Below are 22,620 nucleotides of genomic sequence, written 5' to 3' on the forward strand. Positions count from 1 at the left end.
GAAAATAAGCAGTACCGCCGCAGCTATTAAAGCGTTGCCGTTTACAAGAGCCGCCCTTAGTCTTCTCCTCATAGGGATCTAAATCGAATTTCAAAATAAATAAAATATAAAGTCATAAAAGAAAAAGGAAATACATTGAAAAATCGAAAATTTAAGGTCATCTCTAATTCTACCAAAACCAAAACACGTCTCTCAAACGACCAGACCCTAAGCAATGCCTATTTATTTATCTCAAAATTCGTATCCCATGCTTTAATTCCAGGTTTCTCTTCAGATCCGATCTACATCAAGTGAGTTCCTTTTTCCTTTTTATTTTCAATTTTGATTTTTCCCGATTTGATATATTTGTTCGGTGACTTTGGGGGATTGTGGTTGATGTTATTGTAATCATCTCCTTGTTAACTTCAGGTCTGATACTCTTTTGCTTTTGTCTTTTCGGGTAATGAAATCAATTTTTTTTTGTATGTTTAATGTATTTTTCTTATTATTTCCTAGAAGGAATTGAAAGAGAAAATGGAAGAAAACATGTTTGAATTTGATTTGAGATGATAAGAGATGAGTTGGTTTTCATTCTTTTTCTCTTAGTTCTTATTTTTTTCCTTTTTAAAAAATTGATGTTATTAAAAAATGTAAATATTATATTAGGTTTTACAAATTTTGAGCTATAATTATTTGCTACAACCGATACAGCGTCGAAGTTTGGTAGGCATATCTGGGGTTAATATTAGTCTTAGGATCTTTTCCAGAGATTTTACAGTAATTTCAAGTATTGTTCAAGTAATCAGCTGAGGATAAGCAATAAATGGCATGGGAAGAGTTTTATACCTGCGGATGTTTTGGGACAGAATGAAGCTTCCATTTGAGAGCTGAAAATTGGGGAGGAAGTCATTCTGAAATATGAATTACGGTTTTAAATTGTTCTTTTTAGAGCATTTTTGCATTTTGTGAGAGTTTTATTCTGGCGAGGGTTCCATTGATCTAATGTATTCTTGTTGCATTCTGTGAGAGTTGATGCCAGTCTTTGATGATTTTGGTTATCTTGATAATAGGGTTTCAGTTAATGGCTATATAGATTTATTTACATTTACGTGGGCACTGAGATTGTTTTCTTTTTCATATCTTGAATCTTGGAAATTTAACTATGAGCATCTTTTTAATCTGCCTATAGGGGTTGTACTATTTACTTGGTTATGTTACATATTGACTAACATAGTGGTTCAGTTTTTAGATGATAAGCGTCGTTCCCTGCATTTTCTTTGTAAGAACTCACTTTATCAAATGATACATGACCTATATTTTGTTGATTATGATGTGTAATATCTGTAGGTTTATTTCATTTTGACGAAGCAGTTTACATGTAAGATGATAGTGCCGATTGATAAAACTTCTGCTCCTTCATCCAGGGAGCATGCGGAGCATCTTTATGAGAAGGTATTCTTTTTCTTCTTTAAGATAGAGGTTTACTTATAGTTTCTGAACATGGAAATTAATATTTGGTGCTCTCTGCAGAACATGGAGCTGGAAAATAATCGTAGGAGAGCATCTCAGGCACGGGTACCTTCGGATCCCAATGCCTGGCAGCAGATGCGTGAGAACTATGAGGCAATAATTCTTGAGGACCATGCTTTTTCTGAGCAGAACAATATTGAGTATGCTTTGTGGCAGTTGCATTACAAGCGGATTGAGGAACTAAGGGCACATTTTAGTGCTCTAGCTTCTTCAGGATCGAACACATGTCAGGGTGTGAAAGTTCCTCCACGACCTGACAGGATTACAAAAATAAGACTGCAGTTTAAGACTTTCCTTTCAGAGGCAACGGGATTTTATCATGATCTGGTTTTGAAAATCAGAGCAAAGTATGGACTACCATTTGGGTATTTTTCTGATGATTCAGAAAGCCAAGTTGTTGTAGACAAAGATGGGAAGAAATCTGCTGATATAAAAATGGGTTTGGTGTCTTTTCACCGTTGCTTGATATACTTGGGAGACCTAGCGCGGTACAAAGGATTATACGGAGATGGCGACTCTAAATCTCGTGAGTATGCAGCTGCTTCAAGTTACTACATGCAAGCTGCATCAATTTGGCCATCAAGTGGGAATCCACATCATCAGGTTATTTTTTTTATTTTCCCTTTCCCTGCTAATATAGTACTCTCAACCTTTATGCCCTTATAATCTTTTTACACTTCTCTTGAATTTCTTTTGTTTAACACAATTCTGAATTTTTACACGTTCAATTATCTCCTTCAGCTAGCTATAATAGCTTCATACTCAGGAGATGAGCTGGTGGCTGTTTATCAGTATTTCCGGAGTTTAGCTGTTGATAATCCCTTTTCAACTGCAAGGGATAACTTGATTGTGGCATTTGAAAAGGTATAAGTGCAAATTATAGTTTTTATTTTGGGTTTTGGGAATTAACCACAGAATGGCATAATGTTTGAAAAGTTATCATAATCTTTCTATTATAGAATTTTAAAGGATTTTTAAATGTGTTCAATGTGTGTCATTTTTATCTTGTTTCCTTTGAGGATGCAGCTAGTTTGTTGACATGGCAGTCTAACTCTGAGAATTCACAGCTTTTATACAATTGTAAATATTGTGATTATACTATGTAAAATGTGGCCGACTTGAAAGCTGATTTTGAGTGGGTTTATTATTTATATGCCAATATTTGAAATTGTATATGATTGTGGAAATTGTATTTAATATATGAATTTTTGTTTCCAGAATCGCCATAATTACTTACAGCTTCCTGGGGATGTTAAAGCTCCCTTCAAGGAGCCTGCTGTGCAGCAATCAGGTAAAGGTAGAGGGAAAGTGGAACCGAAACTTTCATATAAAGAAAAAGATGGCAACATAGAGGCAAGCCCTGCTACGGAGAAAGTATCTGGTGTCCAGGATACTTTTAAGTACTTTTGTGTTCGATTTGTCCGTCTAAATGGCATTCTTTTTACACGCACAAGGTATATTTTCTCTGAAATTCGTTCACCTATGTTATTGACTGAGGTTTTTTGGGGTTGTGTCCTTATTAATGTTTACTCTGTGCAGCCTGGAGACTTTTGCAGATGTTCTTACTCACATTAGCCGTGATTTATGTGAACTTCTCTCGTCTGGGTCAGAAGAGGAGCTGAATTTTGGAACTGGACCTGCTGAGAATGCACTTCTCTTTGTTAGGCTGGTTTCCATTCTCATATTTACTGTGCACAATCTGAAGAGGGAGAGTGAAGGTCAAACATATGCTGAAATTGTACAACGTGCTGCCCTACTTCAGAATGCCTTCACTGCCATTTTTGAGTTGATGGGACATGTACTAGAAAGATGTTTACAGCTCCGGGATGTTTCTTCAAGCTACACTTTACCTGCTATTCTGGTTTTTGTAGAATGGCTGGCATTTTGCCCTGATGTTGCAGCTAGTAATGATGCTGATGAGAAGCAGTTGATTACTAGATCTTTTTTCTGGAAACATTGCATAGCATTGCTGAATAAAATTCTGTCAATTAGGCCTATGTGCATGGATAATAATGAAGACGAGACCTGCTTTTTCAATATGAGTAAGTATGAAGAAGGAAAAGCTGAGAACCGTCTTGCATTGTGGGAGGACTCTGAGTTGCAAGGGTTTTTGCCTCTTGTTCCAGCACATGCCATTTTGGACTTCTCAAGGAAACGTTCCTTTGTAAGTGATGGCGACAAAGAAAGGAAAGCCCGTGTCAAAAGAATTTTAGCAGCTGGGAAGGCTCTAGCTAATGTCATTAGGGTTGATCAGAAAGCTGTTTGTTTTGATTCGAAAGCTAAGAAATTTCTTATTGGTGTTGAGCCATTTGCAGATGGTACATTGAGCTCTCCTACCCCAGTGGTAACAAATAGTGCGGTGCATGAAAACCCCTCTGAGAATATAATTAATATTGGAAACGTTCAGCCAATCCCACAGCCTATAATGGCTGGGGAAGAGGATGATGATGATGAAGTGATTGTATTCCGGCCAGCTGTGAGTGAGAAGAAAACTGAGGTGATTGTTCCACATCATTCTCCCACTGAGATTTTGAAGCTCAATCAAAGTAGTTCTGTAAGTGATCTCAAATTCTATGGCAGTGCAATGTCTGCTCCTTATGATAGTCTTCGCCAACATGAGAGGCTTGATGCTAGTCATCCACTGCCTGTATCTGTTGGTGGTATTCTCCCTCAGCATCTGCAACCTGTTCAGATGCATGGATCTAGGTGGTCAGCAGAAGAAACTACTTTTCTGGCTAATAGCTTGAAAGGTTTGACAACGTTGGAGAACGGGCATGTAACAAAGAGTGAGATCCAAGATACTTTAGGCTTTTCTCATCCTGCTGCTCGTCCACATGCTATACAGCAGCCTGTCAATGTTGGTGCTAGTGGTATGTACTACAGTCAGACAAAAATGTCCGAAACTGTGACGCCATCCAGAATTAATGTCATTGTGTCATCTGGAGTTACCGGTGATCCCTTGGCTGCTAGAACTGCCTCCGCTTCACTAGTTGGGATGCAGAAGAATCCAGTGAGCCGCCCTGTTAGGCATCTTGGTCCGCCACCAGGTTTTAGCCCTGTTCCCACAAAGCCACTGAATGAATCTGTTTCTGCTGTAGATTTGGGGAACCCTCCGATGGATGATTATAGGTGGTTGGATGGACATCAGTCGACATCATTATTAAAAGGCTCTGGGCTTGAGAGTTCCCTCTACTATTCATCTCATGCTGATCCTCAGTTTGTCAATAGCAAAAGCAATGGCTTGACTGGAACGATAAGCTTTCCTTTCCCTGGTAAGCAGGTTCCTGCAGTGCAGGTTCAAACGGAAAAGGAGAAAGGCTTGCAGGACTACAATATTCTTGAGCAACTGAAAATTCAGCGTGAACAGAAACTGTACCAACAACTCATGGATGGGAACCAACAGTTTACCTCACTGCCTGAGCAGTATCAAGGACAATCAGCATGGACAGGTCGTTATTTTGGGTGAGAATATGGAAGTTTAGCTGGTACGTGGGAACTTCCCTCATTTTCTGCCTCTCGGTTCTGTAGTTTGATTGTAAGTGTTGCTAAATTTCTTTTCACATAACATTTTTGTCTGTGTTTGTTTTTGTTGTTGAGGTTCTTGAGAATGAATACTGTGAATGTACTTGCTTCCATTTGCTGTCAAGTTCAACTCCAACTTCAAGCATTGTCAATGTTGAGTTTTTGAAGGAGCATGGGAGGCATTGGCTTCCAGTGGGAACTTCTTGTTAAACAAGTGAGTATGAACTAAATTATTCCATTAAAGAAAACCTCAAGGGTCTGATTATGTTGCTTTTGAATTTGGTTCTGTAGATATTCTGCTATGAACATGGTTGAGCCATGTCAGCCAAAGTGAAGCTTACTGTTAATTTTGCAGGTTTAGCCAGATTTGTGGAGGAAGATTGAGGAAAACCAATGTTATAACTAAGATGCTAAATTTGTAAGGGAGTCAATGTGCCTTAAAAAGGGTTACTTGGGATGGAGCTGTTGGTTTGTGGGGCTAATTGTGGTCAAAATAAAACTTGGTTTGTATCCTATAACTATGGGATAGAAGTGAAGCTGCCAGCAGATGTTAAAATGTAATGTGGTGGACCTATTCTAGAGGTATGATGAGCCACAATATCAATGGGAGGGATTTGTAAAACTCGGTATTTGTGGGGATGGGTTTTGAGTTAATATCTATGAGAATAATATACATATATATATATATATATATAGGGGGGATCAATGACTTCTTCATGTTATGTGATAAATAAAAGACTTCATGCTGTCATATGCTCAGTTGGTAGAGCGCAAAGTTCTTAATCTTGTGGTCGTGGGATCGAGTCCTACTGAGGGCAATTCATAACGGAGGCCTTTCACGGAAGTTGCTCTCAACTTGACGTTAGGGATAACCTACTATCCTAGTTCCTCTTATCTCATTACATATGAGAATAGGGTTAGTTAATTTTTTAATTTATGTTGTCACATGCTTTATTTTGTTATATTTTAGTGACCGTCAAGTATAATTTGTTGAATTTTTGGTCTCACTCAAATCATCTATTATGAAATATAGATAAGTTAGAAAACGTTTTGGATAATTTCTCTCTTGCTTGTTCGGCTGCTCAAATGCTATCAAGAAATGCTATTGGAAACAAATTGCTTTTTCAGAAAAATAATATTCAAAACCTCCTTTAGTGTTTATATTCAAATGATAGTGTAATTTTTTTATTTGATCAGTTACAAACTCAAAAATCCTTAAAATATGATGCTTAGAAGATTTAATACAATATTATTAAAAATTTTATTTAAATTAACTTATCATTTGCAAAATGATGCAGGTAATATTGAGCACAGTTTATGGTAGGATGTGATTAATATGCGACACATCAAGAAAATAAAAAAAATGAGATTTAAAGTAAAAAAATCATCCATTCATATTATGAATCAATAAAGATCAAGACTTTCATTTAATAATTCATTTTAATTTTAATTTTAATTTTAATTTTAACCCTTCTTTTTTTTCCAAAATGAGTACATATAAATATTTTTTCTTTATATACTAAATTCGATTTGACAGCTTTCATGAAAACGAATATGCTGTTACTACCGAGGAATTTTATATATCCGCCCTTGTGATCAACTGAGAATTTAGATATGACAAAAGGATGTCCCTTTAATAAACTATAATGACATTAGCATATATTTACGTTCCCTGGCAAGAAAGAAATAGAAAACATCATAGAGAGTTGTCGACAGATTTCCAGGCTTTGTTTTATCATATTAGAAATATTATAAGGTGACGTTTGATTCGTTGGAATTCCTTGAAATTAGGAGGAATTAGAATCCAATTCCATCACTTTCTCATATTTGATTAAGTTTTCAAAGGGAGAATCGGAATCCAATTCCATCAAATGAGGGAAAGTAAATTACATCCATAAAATGATGGAATTAAAATTCTTTGGAGGAGGTAATGTGAAATTTGACTATACTACCATCATCAATATTTTGGTATTCAGGTCGGATTTTTTAAAAAAAAAATCGGGATCGGGTCGGAATTTTTTTTTAAAAAAATCGGGTTCGGGTCGGGTCGGGTTTTTTTTTTAAATCAGGATCAGGTCGGTTTTTTTAAAAAAAAAATTGGGTTCGGGATGGGTCGGGTAGGTTTTTTTAAGTGTGATATTCGGGTCGGGTTCAGGTTGGGTTTAGGGTTTAGAGTTTAGGATTTAAGGTTTAGGAATAATTACAATAATACCCCTCTATATATAATTTTTTTCAATTAAGTTATTATTTTTATTGAATAAAAATAATTTTTTTATTATTTCGTGTCGGGTCGGGTGGAGGTTCCCTTGTTCTCAGGTCGAGTCGAGTGGACCAAAAACCTGACCCAACCCGACCCATGACCATCCCTAATTACGATAATTTTAACTTATGATGTTTATTAGCATGGTTTTTATACTTTATTAAAATGAATAATCAATTAATAAAATAAAAATTTAATATTTTTTAAATTTTTATAATATATTGCTACATGTTAGTTGTAAAACAAACTAAAATAAAGTAAAAAAAATAAGAAGGGCAATTATGTCATTTTACATTACTGAAATCAAATTCATCTGACATGTCTGCGAACCAAACAGAATATGAAATTGGATTACAATTCAATTTTCTGCCAACCAAACAGGTTTCAGATTCAGATTCTAATTCCTGACATATTCCAATTCCTTCACATATTCCAATTCCATCAGAAACATTCCAACGAACCAAACGCCACCTAAGGGATAGGTTAAAGGGTACCAGTTTTGTAAATTCTGTAATAATATTGTAGTTTACCCAAATGTTCAAAGTAATATAAAAACTATATTTACTAAGTTAAAATTATGAATTAAAAGGAGTTTTAAAAACTAATATACACTAAATAACTATCTTCAGTATTTAACTATTAAACACTGTGACAATATAAATTTTGGAGCTAGGGCACAATTGAGTACTTTTTTGAATTATTGTTGAGGTTAAAGTATTATTAAACAAAGAGTTTGAGATGAGTTTAGACATGAAATAGGATGAGAAGAAGAAAAGACATAGTTATCTTGTTTATCTTCATCTTCAACCTCCAATCAATGAGAAAGGAAATCCGAATCTCAAGTTTTAACTCATCAATGGACAAAGGGCACTTTATATCCAACGCATGAATTAGTGGCCACCATACCATTTGGCTCCACCAAACCCATCTAAATATTTACTTCTCAACACAATTTTCCTTAAATATTAAACACAAGTTTTAATAGCTAATCATTTATATTATAATATATTTTTATTATTTTCCTCATATAAATTAAATTGTGGAAATTAAAAAAATGAGATTACATCCATGAATAGAGGTCCTACGTTGTTAGCAAGACAAATGGACATGCTTTGATAACTAACAGGACTGTTTGTCTTTGGTTGCACATGCTTGTTGGCCTTTTCTTTCTCATTTTTTCCATATGCTCATCGTCCCTACCTTGCATCCTTATTGATCTCAATCGTTAGTTTCTTTACATTTCATCATTATTTTATGTACTTACTGTAAAACAAAATATTTTTAAAAGGAATTGAGAATTATATTATGTATCTTATTTTTTAAAATTCTTATTTTTAATATAGTTAAATGATTCTTAATATAGTAAAACAAAGGATTTTGCACATAATTACTAAGTTATGCTAAGAGTTTAACGGCACAATTGTTATTTTTCCTTAAAAATCTTTTGTATCAAAAAGATTGGATTGATGGCACATGCAATAAATGCTGGATGTCGCATATAATAATATACAAATAAATGTTTGATGTTACATGTGATAAATGGAGAGAAACCAACTTCTTTTGTTTTATTATGATAGAAGCATTTTTATCGTTTGATTATATCATAATATACAAGTTAAAAGCATTATGATAGTCTCTATATTAGAAACAATTGAATGGCAACCGAGATTAGAAGAAATGTTGTTCTTTTTTTAGGTCATAAGTTTGAATAATTACGTGTATAGGATTTGTATGTTATCAATAGTTAAAAAAATTATAAACAAATAATATCTTATAATTACACATACTAATAGCGTTACACCCCAATTTAGGAGCTAGAAGTTATTAATTTTAAGGTGTCGAATTTTAACCCTCGAGCAATCTGATTTTTTTCCTCCAAATCAAACCCCAAATTCATTTTCTCCGTTAGCCACCTTTACCGCCTCAAACTGTCGCCATCCGGCCACCGTTCGACACTCCGACACCACCGATAGACTCACTGTCAAATTGTGAACAAAACCTGACCCATATTCTGCTGTGAACCTGTAACACCCAACCCGTACCCGACCAAGATACAAGTCTGAGGTGTCACATTAACATTTCAAATCATTTACTTATATAAAATAGAGAAGGATTTCATACTTAAATTTAAATAAACTAAATAATTTACATATATTAAATCAAAAAGTTTACAAAAGCTTATCAGAGCATATGCAATTTAAACTTTTAGGTACATGCCAACATTATTTACTATAACAAAAGAACCCACTGTTAAAATTGCTTCTGATATGATCTCTGATGATGTTAAGTTATCTCTGCCGCCTATCCTTGCTTTTTAGATTTCTTGGATCCTACGTGTGAAACACTTACACGCTAAGTCACAGACTTAGTGAGACATGTAAACGAATAATGGAAACTCTAACTACTTAACAATGCATGTACATTTTATATAACAAAATGCTTATATGCACATATACCATCATTATCATGATTAACATTCTTATTATTAGTCCTTATAATCATATACTTTTATGCCTAACATTCGTAACCATCATATAACACGTTTAACCAATCAATACACACAACATCACATAAATCCTCTAATACATTTCACATAACAAAGCATATACATCACATATAATTTATTTGTTTTTCTCTTTATTAGCCCATATACACTTCTGAGAACTAAAGATATGTGCGTACATTGAGGTTGTGCACAAATGTTGTCACCACAGCTCATATAATTTGCACTAAGTGCCATATAAAATTGTCTCGAAGGACCTCGTAGAATTGTCTCGAAGGACCTTGTAAAATTTTCCTGAAGGACCACGTAGAAATATCCCGAAGGACCACGTATAAATGTCCCGAAGGACCACATAGAATTGTCCCTAAGGACCACATATACATTCCAAAGAACCAAATATATGTCCCGAAGGACCGCATATATATTCCAAAGGATCACATATATGTCCCGAAGGACCACGTATAACCCTCGATTCTTGGCATGCCAACTATACCCTTAGCTCTCATATCACATAACATGGGTATTATCATTTATATTTGTCATATTCACATAGTCACACAAATCATCACATAACTTATATCATTTCACATGTAGTCTCATAACTTATTATCACATAGATCATATAACATTCTCGTATATTCTCATAGCTCATTGTCATATATAGAATATCACATAAGATCATCTCACATAACATGTAATCGCATACTTATTATCTCATAGCTCATGTTAAATTTTCTTATAGTCACATAACTTATCTCATTTTCCTTTTAATCACATAACTCAAGTATATCAGTTCACATAGTTTATCATACAAACATGCCTTCACATAAATCATGTACAGAAGTGCCCTTAACATCTAGACATATGCATATACTCATATACACATAAACATCATATCAATAACATACTTGTATTCATGTACTCATGTAATATAATATAGAAATTAGACTCATCACAAGTCTTAATTCCATAAATAACTTATACATAATATCATGTACTTACCTTGGTCTCACTAGTCAATACCAATCTCTTATCTCTCCCTCGGTAAATCTTACTTTGTCGACTTGTTCAGACTTTGCTTTCGATCGATATCTACACGAATATACAATCCATATAAATATCATAATTCGAATTACTCTAAAAGATTCTTACCAAAATAAACTAAACAAAGCACTATTTCTAAATTTCAACTTGAGTAGTATCGGTACTACAAGAACATTATCAATACCTCCATTCTTGTAGTATTGATACTATCCTACGGTATCGATACCTATTCTTGATTCTGGAACTTCATTGTAAAAATGGTACCGATACTTCCACATTGGTATCGATACCCATGGTACTGATACTACCACTTCGGTATAGATACCCCATGAAGAATTTGTAAACTTTTGCCTTATGGTATCAATACTGTTCATGAAGTATCGATACCCTACATAATTATCACCGATTATTGCTTTGTAGTATCGGTACTGCTCATCCAATACCGATACCACAAACCCAAAATATACTCCTACAACCTGAAAATTTCCAATACTTCACTTAAACTCCACTTTAAGAACTCCTTTTATTCCATTAAACTCAACTATACTCACTTAAACCCAACTATACTCACTTAAACCATCTTTTATCACTATAACACATCATCCTCTTCACTATCTCACCATAACTCTTGAAATTAAGAATCTTACTAAACTTTCAACATGTTCTAAACTTATTTCTAACACTTTAAACTTCTTATTCCATCTATGACAAGTCAAATTTATGTTCAAACTTCATTAACTCATTTTTTCCACGAATTCACTTAAAACCCCTTTTTATAAATTTTTCCCATAACTTTTCCATCTTCTAGTTTTAAACCACTTTAAGTTTTCCTTAAGCTTTTCTAACATCTCAAGAATCAAAACTATTACTAACTTGTAAGAAATAATCAACCAAAATTAATATCACATTTGCTATGGCTTATGTTTATAAGAGGAAAAAAGGAGAAAATAAGCTCTAGATTTCTCGATATTCCCTTCCTCTCTTCCACATGTTATATAATCAACCAAAAGGAATAATTAATTCATTTACTTATCAATTTACTAATATGCCCTTCATTCATTCGTTCATTGCTATTTAATCCAACATCAAGATATTCCAATTAAGTCCCTAAACTTTTTTAATTTTTCCAAATTAGATATAAAATTTCAAAATCTTATAATTTAGTCACTAACTAAATTTTTGGGGTGTTACAAAACCCATGTTGTTCGTCGTGGAGAGTCGTCGAAGACTTTGACGAAACCACCCCGCGCGCCTCAGTTTTTCACTGATTCTGGTTGAACCGGTGACCGGTACAACACACCGCCTAGACTACCGTGCTCCTCGTATTTTTCAAACAAAACCCGTAAGGATCATCGCCTCACTGTCGTTGCTCTATTCGACCGCCATGGGTAAGTCATCGGTCTTTTTTATGGGTATTTCAATCATGATTTTGGCTTGGTTTGGAATTAATTTTTTTGCTTTTGGATGTATAAATGCTTTTAGACAAATCGACCGACCAACCAAACCTCCTTGGCCGTCGCACGCACCGTCACGCGTCGGCAATGCGTAGGCTTCTTTCTCTGCCCTGGAAGCTTCTGGACCAGCCCGAACCAGTCAACTTGACATGTCTGCCCGACCCGTATGACCCGACCCATATGACCTGACCAGAACAGTTAACCGATCTGACCATTGACTTTGACTTTGATCGAAAAAGTTAAATTTTCCGAAAAGTCCTATTTTACGTTTTTGACGTCCTGAGTCCGAATCTAAAGTCATTTTTCTAAATTTGCATCCAATAAACCATTTTTCAGTAATTAACCTTCGGATTCAATATGGTTTCTCAGTTAAGTTCAGTTTTTGGCATAAATTTGTTTGTTATGTATCCGAGGAATTATTGAAAATTGATTTAGTATTCAATGATGATCGAATGGAGTTTAAATGGTTGATCGATATGGCATGAAAATTGAGGTAATACTCTACTACCTTTTGTATGCTTCTCGGAACTCATTGATAGATGGTAACTGCATGAATGTAAATGATTGGTCCATTAGATGTATTTAACTATCATCAGACTCAAACAGAAATTGGAATAAAGACAGAACATTAAATAAGACTTAGATGGCTCGAAAAAGAGAAATTGAAAGAGAAATCGATAATAATTATAAGTTTAGTTATTCGATAATAAATGAATTGGTTTCAAGATCCATAAATTTTGATAAATCTCTTTAAAGGTTAAATAAATTACCAAAAATAGCCCTATGGGGTAAAATTATGAAAATGCCCTTGTACTGAAAAAAGACCAAGACTTCCCCTAGTGGTGAAACTAATCTCCAGTAAGCAGAGGCAAAGTACTCTGAACTTTAATAGATCTAAAATACTTTCAAGCCTAAGTTATCCGAAATAATGCCATTGACAGAATTGAATAAAATAACGATAATACCCCTGAAGAGTAAAATAATCCAAAATATCTCTAAGCCTTGAAATGATTAAATTATATGATCTTGTAACATCCCGAAATCTGGGTCAGTGACTAAAATGATAATTTTTGAAATTTGGGGATCAATTTAGTAAAAATTGAAAGTTCAAGAATTTTAATAGGAATATTTCATTATTGGATAAAAGGGTAAATATGAGATGATTATCAGGGTATTATGGTAATTTAGCTTGGAAGATATTTTATCTCCCTTATTTAGGGAGATAACACGTGTGAAAGGGGAAAAAGCTTCAGAAGCTTATCTTCTTTCTTTCTTCTTCTTCCTCTCATGGCTTCAACTCCCAAAGGTAAGTTGATATAATTTGGTTAAATTTGGAATTTATAAGTTGGGATGGAATATTTGGGTATTATATAAGCTTAAGGTAAGCTTATATAAGCTTAAAACATTAAGCAGCGAAAATTTGAAAGTAAATTTGATTAAGGGTTGAGAAATGAATTCTTGATATAAAGAGGTTTTTGAAGTTTTAAATATGGATTTGACTTGTCAATGGGTTAATTAAGAAGTTAAAGGTGATAGAATTAAATTTAGAACACATGGAAAATTTAATGAAATTCTTTGATTCAAGAATTATGGTGGATTATGGGAGATAGTAAAGTGTTATAGTGTTATAAGAAAGTTTATATATGTATAGATAAGTTTTAAGGCATAAGGAGGGGTTAATAAGTAGAATTTGAGGTCGAAGTAAGAATTTTCGGGCTCAAAATATATTTCTGGGTTGTTTGCATCGATGCACTCTCAAGTAAATAAACATCGAGTACAGTTGGTGCATCGATGCATGAGGAGTGCATCGATGCATCCCCTTAAAATGGAAACATCGAATGTAATTTGTGTATCGATGCATGATAGTGCATCGATGCACCTGTTAAAGAATGCATCGATGCACTGTAGAATGCACCGATGCACTTTAATGGGAAATGAAATAAATCGTTATTCAGTCTATGAAATGACATATTAAAGTATATTAATTGGATACTGATAGTATATATATATATATATGATTGTGTAGACATCGATCGAAAGCAAAGTTTGGATAGTCGACAGAGTAAGATACGCAACGGAAACAAAAATTAAGAGGGTTCATCGAGACCAGGTGAGTACATGATCATAAGTGTATGTTATGTTAAAGAATTAAGACTTGCGATGAGTCTAATTCCGATATTATATGATATAAGTATTAAAGCATAAACATATAGTGATATGGTGTTAGATGTATCGTATATGAGAAAAAGCATATGTCTAATTGTTGAATGCATCTATATGTGTGAACTATGTAAATGCTTGTATTTATGATAATAGGTCATGTGATCATGAGATATTGATAATAAGTCATAAGATTACATGCATAGGTAATATGAGTTAAAAGATAATAGATAATATGTTATATGCATATGAGAAAAAGGTATATGTGAACTATATGAAATGGAATAAAGAACTATGTGATGTGACCATGTTTGAAAAGGATGAATAATGTGAATTTCATGGGAAAATGCTACGTGAAAGTAAAATACGTGACTATGTGATCATATGAAAAGTGATAAAGAGATATGTGAAAGAACTATGTGATTTGAATATGTAAATGTGTAATGAGGTAAAAGATAATGCCCATGTCATGTGTTATGAGAGCTATAGGTATAGTTGGCATGCCAAGAGTCGAGGGTCTACGCGGTCCTTCGGGATATATGTGTTATATGGTCCTTCGGGACATCTACGTGGTCTTCGGGACAAATTCTACGCGCCCCTAGTGGGATTTATCGAGCTATGGTGACACATTGTGCACAACCTCTATGTACTCACATACCTTAAGTTCTCAATAGTGTGCATGGCTTTGAAAAGAAACATAATTTGATATAATGATATATGTGTTTCTCGTGAAATGGTACATGTAATATGCGATATATATAAGTGATAAGTTAGGATCATATGATAATAATGGTAACAAGTGTATATGGGTAATAGTGATATGAGATGTGATATGGTTATGTATGATATGATCATAGTAATTATCCATGTATTGTTGTGTTTGAAGTTATATTATATGTTTATGTTCAATATATGCTCATATGATGGAATTGAATCAATGATAAGGAAATAAGTAAGGATAAACCGGTAAGTGATGGGTTTAATAGGTATATAAGTATAATATGTGTTATATGGGATGTTCATGCATTTGTTAGTTTAGTTTATGTATTTACATGTCTCACTAAGTTTATGACTTAGCGTGTACGTTTTACACGTATGTGTGGATAAGTCAGAAGATCAAGTTTCGATCGTAGAGCAGCATATCTCCGCACAAAGTTCAGATCAGAAATATTTTGTAAAGTATGTTTTGTTATGTAATTCGGTATGTTGGCATTTAATTAAGTCATTAAATATGTACGCTCTGATGGATTCAGTTAAGGTTTTAAACATATTTATGTAAAAGAATTACTCTATAAAATAGAAGTTTTAAATTTTCTATGGTTTCTTTTATAAAAGTATGTGCTTTGACTAGTCAATGTGATACCTCGGATTCGTATTCGGGTCGGATACGGGTTGGGTGTTACATTTAATGGTATCAGAGCTAAGGTTTAGCCGATTCTAGGTTTAAACCAAAATCAAAAGTATTTTGAAAAGGTGTACATGCCAATAAAAAGTGAAAGTTTATGATCTGATAGAGTCATGAGTATGATGTTGAGGGTTAAATGTTGTTTTGTCGCGTTTTCAACCCTCTGCGCCCTCAGTTCCTCGAATGAATATAGCTAAGGAATTGAAAGGTTTAGGAGCACCTGAGTTTAAAGGTGAAGCTGAAGAAGATCCGGTTGCTGCGGATCTTTGGTTGAATGATGTCAAGATTATGTTGGAAGGGCTCCATTGTTCTGATATGGAGAAATTAGATGGAATAATTTCTTTGTTAAGGGGACAAGCTAGAATATGGTGGACTAATGTCACCATGAGATTAAGAAGTAATCAAGTGACTTGGTTATTCTTCTTGGAAGAATTCAATCATAAGTATATTAGTGACCAATATATTAGACAAATGAAGCAAGAATTTTGAATTTGAAGCAAGGGAATCATACAGTGTATGAATACGAATGTGAGTTTAATAAGTTAAGTTGTTTTGTTGCTGAGCTTATTCCGACTGAGAAGGATGTATGTGACTGGTTTGTGGAGGGTTTGCGCCCTAGGCTAAGAGAGTTGCTGATAGCCTTGAATTTGTCATCGTTTCAAGAAGTGGTAAATCGAGCTTAAGCTCTAGAGAGAGCTCAGAATGAAAGATTTAAAGAACAGAGAGTTCAGAAGTCTAAAAGGATGGGTGCTTCATCGAGCTCTTCTTCATCCAAGAAAAATAGGGAATGGGATTTTCCAACTCATGATATGTTGGAATCAGTCTGAGTAATTCACTTAACATGATATGCAACCAACTACACAAGTTTATAATTTAAGGACTGATGAATATTTTGATGACCCAGAGATTTTGGCAGGTAAATTTCGATATCGTGGTAAAATGGTTTGGTTTTAATAGATTTGAGTAGAAATAAGAAATAATGAATTATTAAGAATTAATAGTATATGGTTTCCAAGTAAATAAGTTGTATGAAGGTTGTTTATGGAATAAGTAAGAAAGATATATATATATATATATATATATATATATATATATATATATATATTGAGTATAGAAGGAGAATTGTATATGAGTATAAGGTTAATAGTAAGGGTAAGATACGAATTGTTGAGTATTATAAAGGATTGTTTCATTTGAGGTAAAGTGAAAATTCGAGGACAAATTTTCTTTAAAAGAGGGGGAGATTTGTAACATTCTGAAATCTGGGTCAGTGACTAAAATGATAATTTTTTAAATTTGGGGATAATTTAGGAAAAATTAAAAGTTCAAGAATTTTAATAAGAATATTTCATTATTGGATAAAAGGGTAAATATGAGATTTATAAGGGTATTATGGTAATTTAGCTTGGAAGATATTTTATCTCCCTTATTTAGGGAGATAACACGTGTGAAAGGGGAAAAAACTTCAGAAGCTTATCTTCTTTCTTTCTTCTTCTTCTCTCGTGGCTTCAACTCCCAAAGGTAAGTTGATTTAATTTGGTTAAATTCTGGAATTTATAAGTTGGGATGGAATATTTGGGTATTATATAAGCTTAAGGTAAGCGTATATAAGCTTAAAACATTAAGCAGAGAAAATTTGAAAGGAAATTTGATTAAGGGTTGAGAAATGAATTCTTGATATAAAGAGGTTTTTGAAGTTTTAAAGATGGATTTGACTTGTCAATGGGTTAATTAAGAAGTTAAAGGTGATAGAATTGAATTTAGAACACATGGAAAATTTAATGAAATTCTTTGATTCAAGAATTATGGTGGATTATGGGAGATGGTAAAGTGTTATAGCGTTATAAGAAGGTTTATATATGTATAGATAAGTTTTAAGGCATAAGGAGGGGTTAATAAGTAGAATTTGAGGTCAAAGTAAGAATTTTCGGGCTCAAAATGTATTTTTGGGTTGTGAAGATGCATCGATGCACTCTCAAGTAAATAAACATCGAGTACAGTTGGTGCATCGATGCATGAGGAGTGCATCGATGCATCCCCTTAAAATGGAAACATCGAATGTAATTTGTGTATCGATGCATGGTAGTGCATCGATGCACCTATTAAAGAATGCATCGATGCACTATAGAATGCACCAATGCACTTCAATGGGAAATGAAATAAATCGTTATTCAGTCTATGAAATGATAGATTAAAGTATATTAATTGGATATTGATAGTGTATATATATATATATGATTGTGTAGACATCAATCGAAAGCAAAGTTCGGATAGGTCGACCGAGTAAGATACGCATGGAAATAAGAGATTAAGAGGGTTTATTGAGACCAGGTGAGTACATGATCATAAGTGTATGTTATGTTAAGGAATTAAGACTTGCGATGAGTCTAATTCTGATATTATATGATATAATCAGATCGAATCATAATTTCAAAAAAATGTGAAGGATCTAGATAAAGGTTGAAAATATTATTTATATATTTTAGAAAAGTGAAATTTAACATGGATCAATGGAATTAAGGTCGAATTTCCATGTTAAGCCAAAATTTTGGAATTAGGTGACTAAATTGCAAATTTCAAAAATTACAAGGATAAACATGAAAAATTAGAATTAAGATATTTTCTGAATTTGATGATGTAAGTGATGATGCCATAAGTGGCATGGATGAAATTATTAAGTTTTATTCAGGGCAAAATGGTAAAGTGGATTAAATGAATTTTAAATTCATTTATATTATGTAGTGACAAGCGTATTAAGGGATAATGTTTAGTAAATTGAAGAAAAGCTCAGCTTCTTCTTCTCCAGAGAGACCGAAACTTCAAGTTCAAAAAGGTAAGAACTCTAGTTTTATTTTTGGTCTATTTTTATTAGAATTTTATGTTAGGTTATTAAGGATAAATAACCTACATGAAATTCTCTTTCATTTGACATAAATATTGTTATGGTTTATGTTTAAATTCATCTTGAGTTGATGAAGAGTCTTGTGTTTTAGGTATTTTGAAGAGTTAAGTGATTTTAAAGAATTGGTTGTAAGAATTGATGAAGAATTTAAGGATGAAGTTAATGAAAACAGTTTAGATTTTGAATTTGGCAGTGAGTTTGAAAATTCACCAGAAATTCTATAAAACTTATTTGGAGGTGATTTTTATATATTATGTTCTTATATCAATATAGTTTTGTTTAAAACAAACGGGGAAAAATTTAAAGGTGTACAAAAAAGATATGATTTTTTAACAGAGGAAAGGTCAGAAAACGGGCAGCAGATTTGCACAAAACAGGTTCTGTCAGTCAACTTTGAAAATTCACCATAAATTGTAAAGAATGAATTAGAATGATTTCTTTATATGGATAGATTCGTATTTGAGTTTATTTTTCAATGGAAGAAACGGAATTAAATTCCAGTGTGTATATCAGTACAGAATAATGATTCTTTAAAGATAGTACAAGTTGTCTGAATATGGAAATTTTTAGAATTTAAGTTGAAATGGATTAGAAGATGAAGAATAATGTTTAAATATTGAGTTATTTTTGGATGCTTGGAATTGAAGTTAAATGGCAATAGACCATTTTGAATAAATTGGAAATGTTGAGAAGAATTCTAAAAGAATTCATTTTAATTTTTAGATGGTGGAATTCGAAAGGTTCAAAACTTTGGGGACTTGTTTACAAGTTCTTAAATGAAGAAGTATTATTTGGGTATTTTATTCAAGTGCTGAAATTTTAGTAATTAATGTACAATTATCATAATGGCGAAGGACCATTATGAATTAAAGGAAAAGTTGAGTTGAATTTTAGAAAGAATTCAAAATATGTGTTTGAAGTTATAATGGAGTTATGAGTTAGGTTGATATCGATTTAGTTATCGATTTTATTCTATAGATTTTCAAATGTCAAAAAAATGAGTTTTGTTAGAATGATACTAATATGTAGTTTAAATATTTTGTGTTATAATTTGGTATTGTCAGATTATAATAAAACTAGCAATCCGAACGATCTGAAAGGAAAGGACAAAGCTTGTGACTAGTATTATCGTATACAAGTTCTGTAGTGAGGCAAAGGTGAGTGCAGTTTATTTATTTAATTATTTGATCGAGGATGACTTGCGATAAGTCAACCTCACATTAGTATTTCAAATATATGAATTATGTTTTGACTATGGAAGTATATCCGTAATATTATTAATAAGTTTTATGAATGATTTTGGGTATGAACTGCCCATGTCATATTTTACGAATGTGAATTAAATATATTTCTGATTATGATATGATTTTTTTATCAAATGATTACGAAATGACTAAAAAGCCCACTGTATGTTATATGGAGAGTCATAGGTACAATTGGGATGCCATGAGCTGGAGTGATTATATGTTCTGATTTTGATATACTGTGGTGTACCAAAGTGTACACTAGTATATATATTATGGTCTGAATGCACTTGGTGTGCATATTGTTATTTCCGATGTTATAGCATTGTGTGTGCTTATATGTTCTGACTCTGATGATCTGAGATCTGTATTGCGCACACTCGTCTGACTCACGTATCTTATATTCTCTTAAAATATACTTTGGGCTATAAAAATGAAATAAGAAAGTTCTGAAAAGTGTCTGACTACAAAGAATTATGAACTGATTATTATGTCTGATCTGATTATTTATGATCTTGTGAAAATTATCAGATGATTATTTTCAGGTTTATGATAAAGTTCAACATGAGATATCTGGTTTGAATGTTCTAAAGAATTTCAGTCTGTTTTATTTTAATGATTTTATATATTTTGATATTTTATTTAATTATTCTCACCTTTAGTATTACTGTCTCACTAAGTTATACTTAGCGCGTGATGATTTTCATGCGTAGGTTCTAGTAAGGATAAGTACGATTAGTAAGGAGCTATCGGAGCATCTTTTGGAAAGACATACATATCATCAGTATCAGTAAGACATCTATGATGTTTCTTTTGACTTATAGTGGCATGTATAATTATGTCAGTAGTTTCTAATTATCGTATTTATTTTAAATAAATTGTAATAGTAAACTAGAACTATTTTAGTTTATTTTACTTAGTTTAGTTTTATCGGTAACTATGCATGGCAAGAATTTATTACATTATTATGTTTTTAAAAGGTTTTAGGAAAAGACATGGTTTAGTAAAATTACTGAATAAATAATGAATTTATTTTCCTGTAATAAAGAAATAAATTATAATCTGAAATATACTTTAAAATAGATTTTTAAAGTTAAAATAAGAGTATTTTCAAAAGAAACAAATTTTTACGGAAATTTCAGTTTAGTAAATATTTTTAGTTTAATGTGACATCTTTAACTCGTATATCGAGACATATACGGGTTAAGGGTGTTACAGTATGCATATGAGAAAAATATATGTGAACTATATGAAATGGAATAAAGAACTATGTGATGTGACCATGTGTGAAAAGGATGAATAATGTGAATTTCATGGGAAAATGCTACGTGAAAGTAAAATACGTGACTATGTGATCATATGAAAAGTGATAAAGAGCTATGTGAAAGAACTATGTGATGCGAATATGTAAATGTGTAATGAGGTAAAAGATAATGCCCATGTCATGTGTTATGAGAGCTATAGGTATAGTTGGCATGCCAAGAGTCGAGGGTCTACGTGGTCTTCGGGACATAGTGGTCCTTCGGGACATATATGTTATATGTGGTCCTTCGGGACATCTACGTGGTCCTTCAGGACAAATTCTACGTGCCCCTAGTGGGATTTATACGAGCTGTGGTGACAGCGTTGTGCACAATCTCTATGTACTCACATACCTTAAGTTCTCAATAGTGTGCATAAGCTTTGAAAAGAAACAATAATTTGATATAATGATATGTGTGTTTCTCGTGAAATGGTACATGTGATATGCAATATGTATAAGTGATAAGTTAGGATCATATGATAATAATGGTAACAAGTGTATATGGGTAATAGTGATATGAGATGTGATATGGTTATGTATGATATGATCATAGTAATTATCCATGTATTGTTGTGTTTGAAGTTATATTATATGTTTATGTTCAATATATGCTCATATGATGGAATTGAATCAATGATAAGGAAATAAGTAAGGATAAACCGGTAAGTGATGGGTTTAATAGGTATATAAGTATAATATGTGTTACATGGGATGTTCATGCATTTGTTAGTTTACTTTATGTTTTTACATGTCTCACTAAGTCTATGACTTAGCGTGTAAATGTTTTACACGTAGGTGTGGATAAGTCAGAAGATCAATTTTCGGATCCGTAGAGCAGCATATCTCCGCACAAAGTTCAGATCAGAAATATTTTGTAAAGTATGTTTTGTTATGTAATTCGGTATGTTGGCATGTAATTAAGTCATTAAATATGTACGCTCTGATGGAGTCAGTTAAGGTTTTAAACATGTTTATGTAAAAGAATTACTCTATAAAATAGAAGTTTTAAATTTTCTATGGTTTCTTTTATAAAAGTATGTGCTTTAACTAGTCAATGTGACACCTCAGATTCGTATCCGGGTCAGATACGGGTTGGGGGTGTTACAGATCTAGTTGAACTGAATGGAAGAACTATATGTATACGAATTTCAAAAATGACTGAATTACTCTGGAAACTCCAAAGTGATCGAGGTAGACTTGACTACTAAATGACCCAAGTAACTTCAATGACTTAGGATAAAGTGAGTTACTTAGATAAGTCTAGAAATATTGATGAACTTACATGATGTATTGTCCCTAAGAGTTATGAACCAC

General features: G+C 33.0%; 1 protein-coding gene across 2 annotated transcripts; it reads left to right on the plus strand.

Annotated features, from left to right (window-relative positions):
- Window positions 1-83: 83 nt before the first annotated feature.
- LOC120211308 (protein SMG7-like) lies at window positions 84-14,503 on the plus strand. Of its 2 annotated transcripts, none has more exons than XM_039209880.1 (8): window positions 84-290; window positions 1,327-1,431; window positions 1,510-2,112; window positions 2,251-2,373; window positions 2,728-2,963; window positions 3,049-4,994; window positions 5,107-5,236; window positions 14,493-14,503. In XM_039209880.1, exons 2-6 carry the CDS (start codon window positions 1,363-1,365, stop codon window positions 4,973-4,975), a joined length of 2,958 nt encoding a protein of 985 aa, XP_039065811.1. In that variant the 5' UTR covers window positions 84-290; window positions 1,327-1,362; the 3' UTR covers window positions 4,976-4,994; window positions 5,107-5,236; window positions 14,493-14,503. The 2 variants fall into 2 exon arrangements, with proteins under 2 accessions (XP_039065811.1, XP_039065815.1); XM_039209884.1 differs by lacking the exon at window positions 14,493-14,503 and adding an exon at window positions 5,387-5,777 and having other exon boundaries at window positions 179-290; window positions 5,107-5,245.
- Window positions 14,504-22,620: the final 8,117 nt, after the last annotated feature.

Source organism: Hibiscus syriacus, unplaced genomic scaffold, assembly GCF_006381635.1.
Source record: "Hibiscus syriacus cultivar Baekdansim isolate YM2019G1 unplaced genomic scaffold, ASM638163v2 tig00000715_pilon, whole genome shotgun sequence".
Lineage (NCBI taxonomy): Eukaryota > Viridiplantae > Streptophyta > Magnoliopsida > Malvales > Malvaceae > Hibiscus > Hibiscus syriacus.

What these genes read in the sequence shown, in the direction of transcription:
- LOC120211308 (XM_039209880.1), top strand. Translation starts at nt 1,363, where the DNA reads ATGATAGTGCCGATTGATAAAACTTCTGCTCCTTCATCCAGGGAGCAT. An exon ending in CGGAGCATCTTTATGAGAAG is followed by an intron (nt 1,432 to 1,509) that starts GTATTCTTTTTC and finishes TGCTCTCTGCAG; the next exon opens with AACATGGAGCTGGAAAATAA. An exon ending in TGATTGTGGCATTTGAAAAG is followed by an intron (nt 2,374 to 2,727) that starts GTATAAGTGCAA and finishes TTTTGTTTCCAG; the next exon opens with AATCGCCATAATTACTTACA.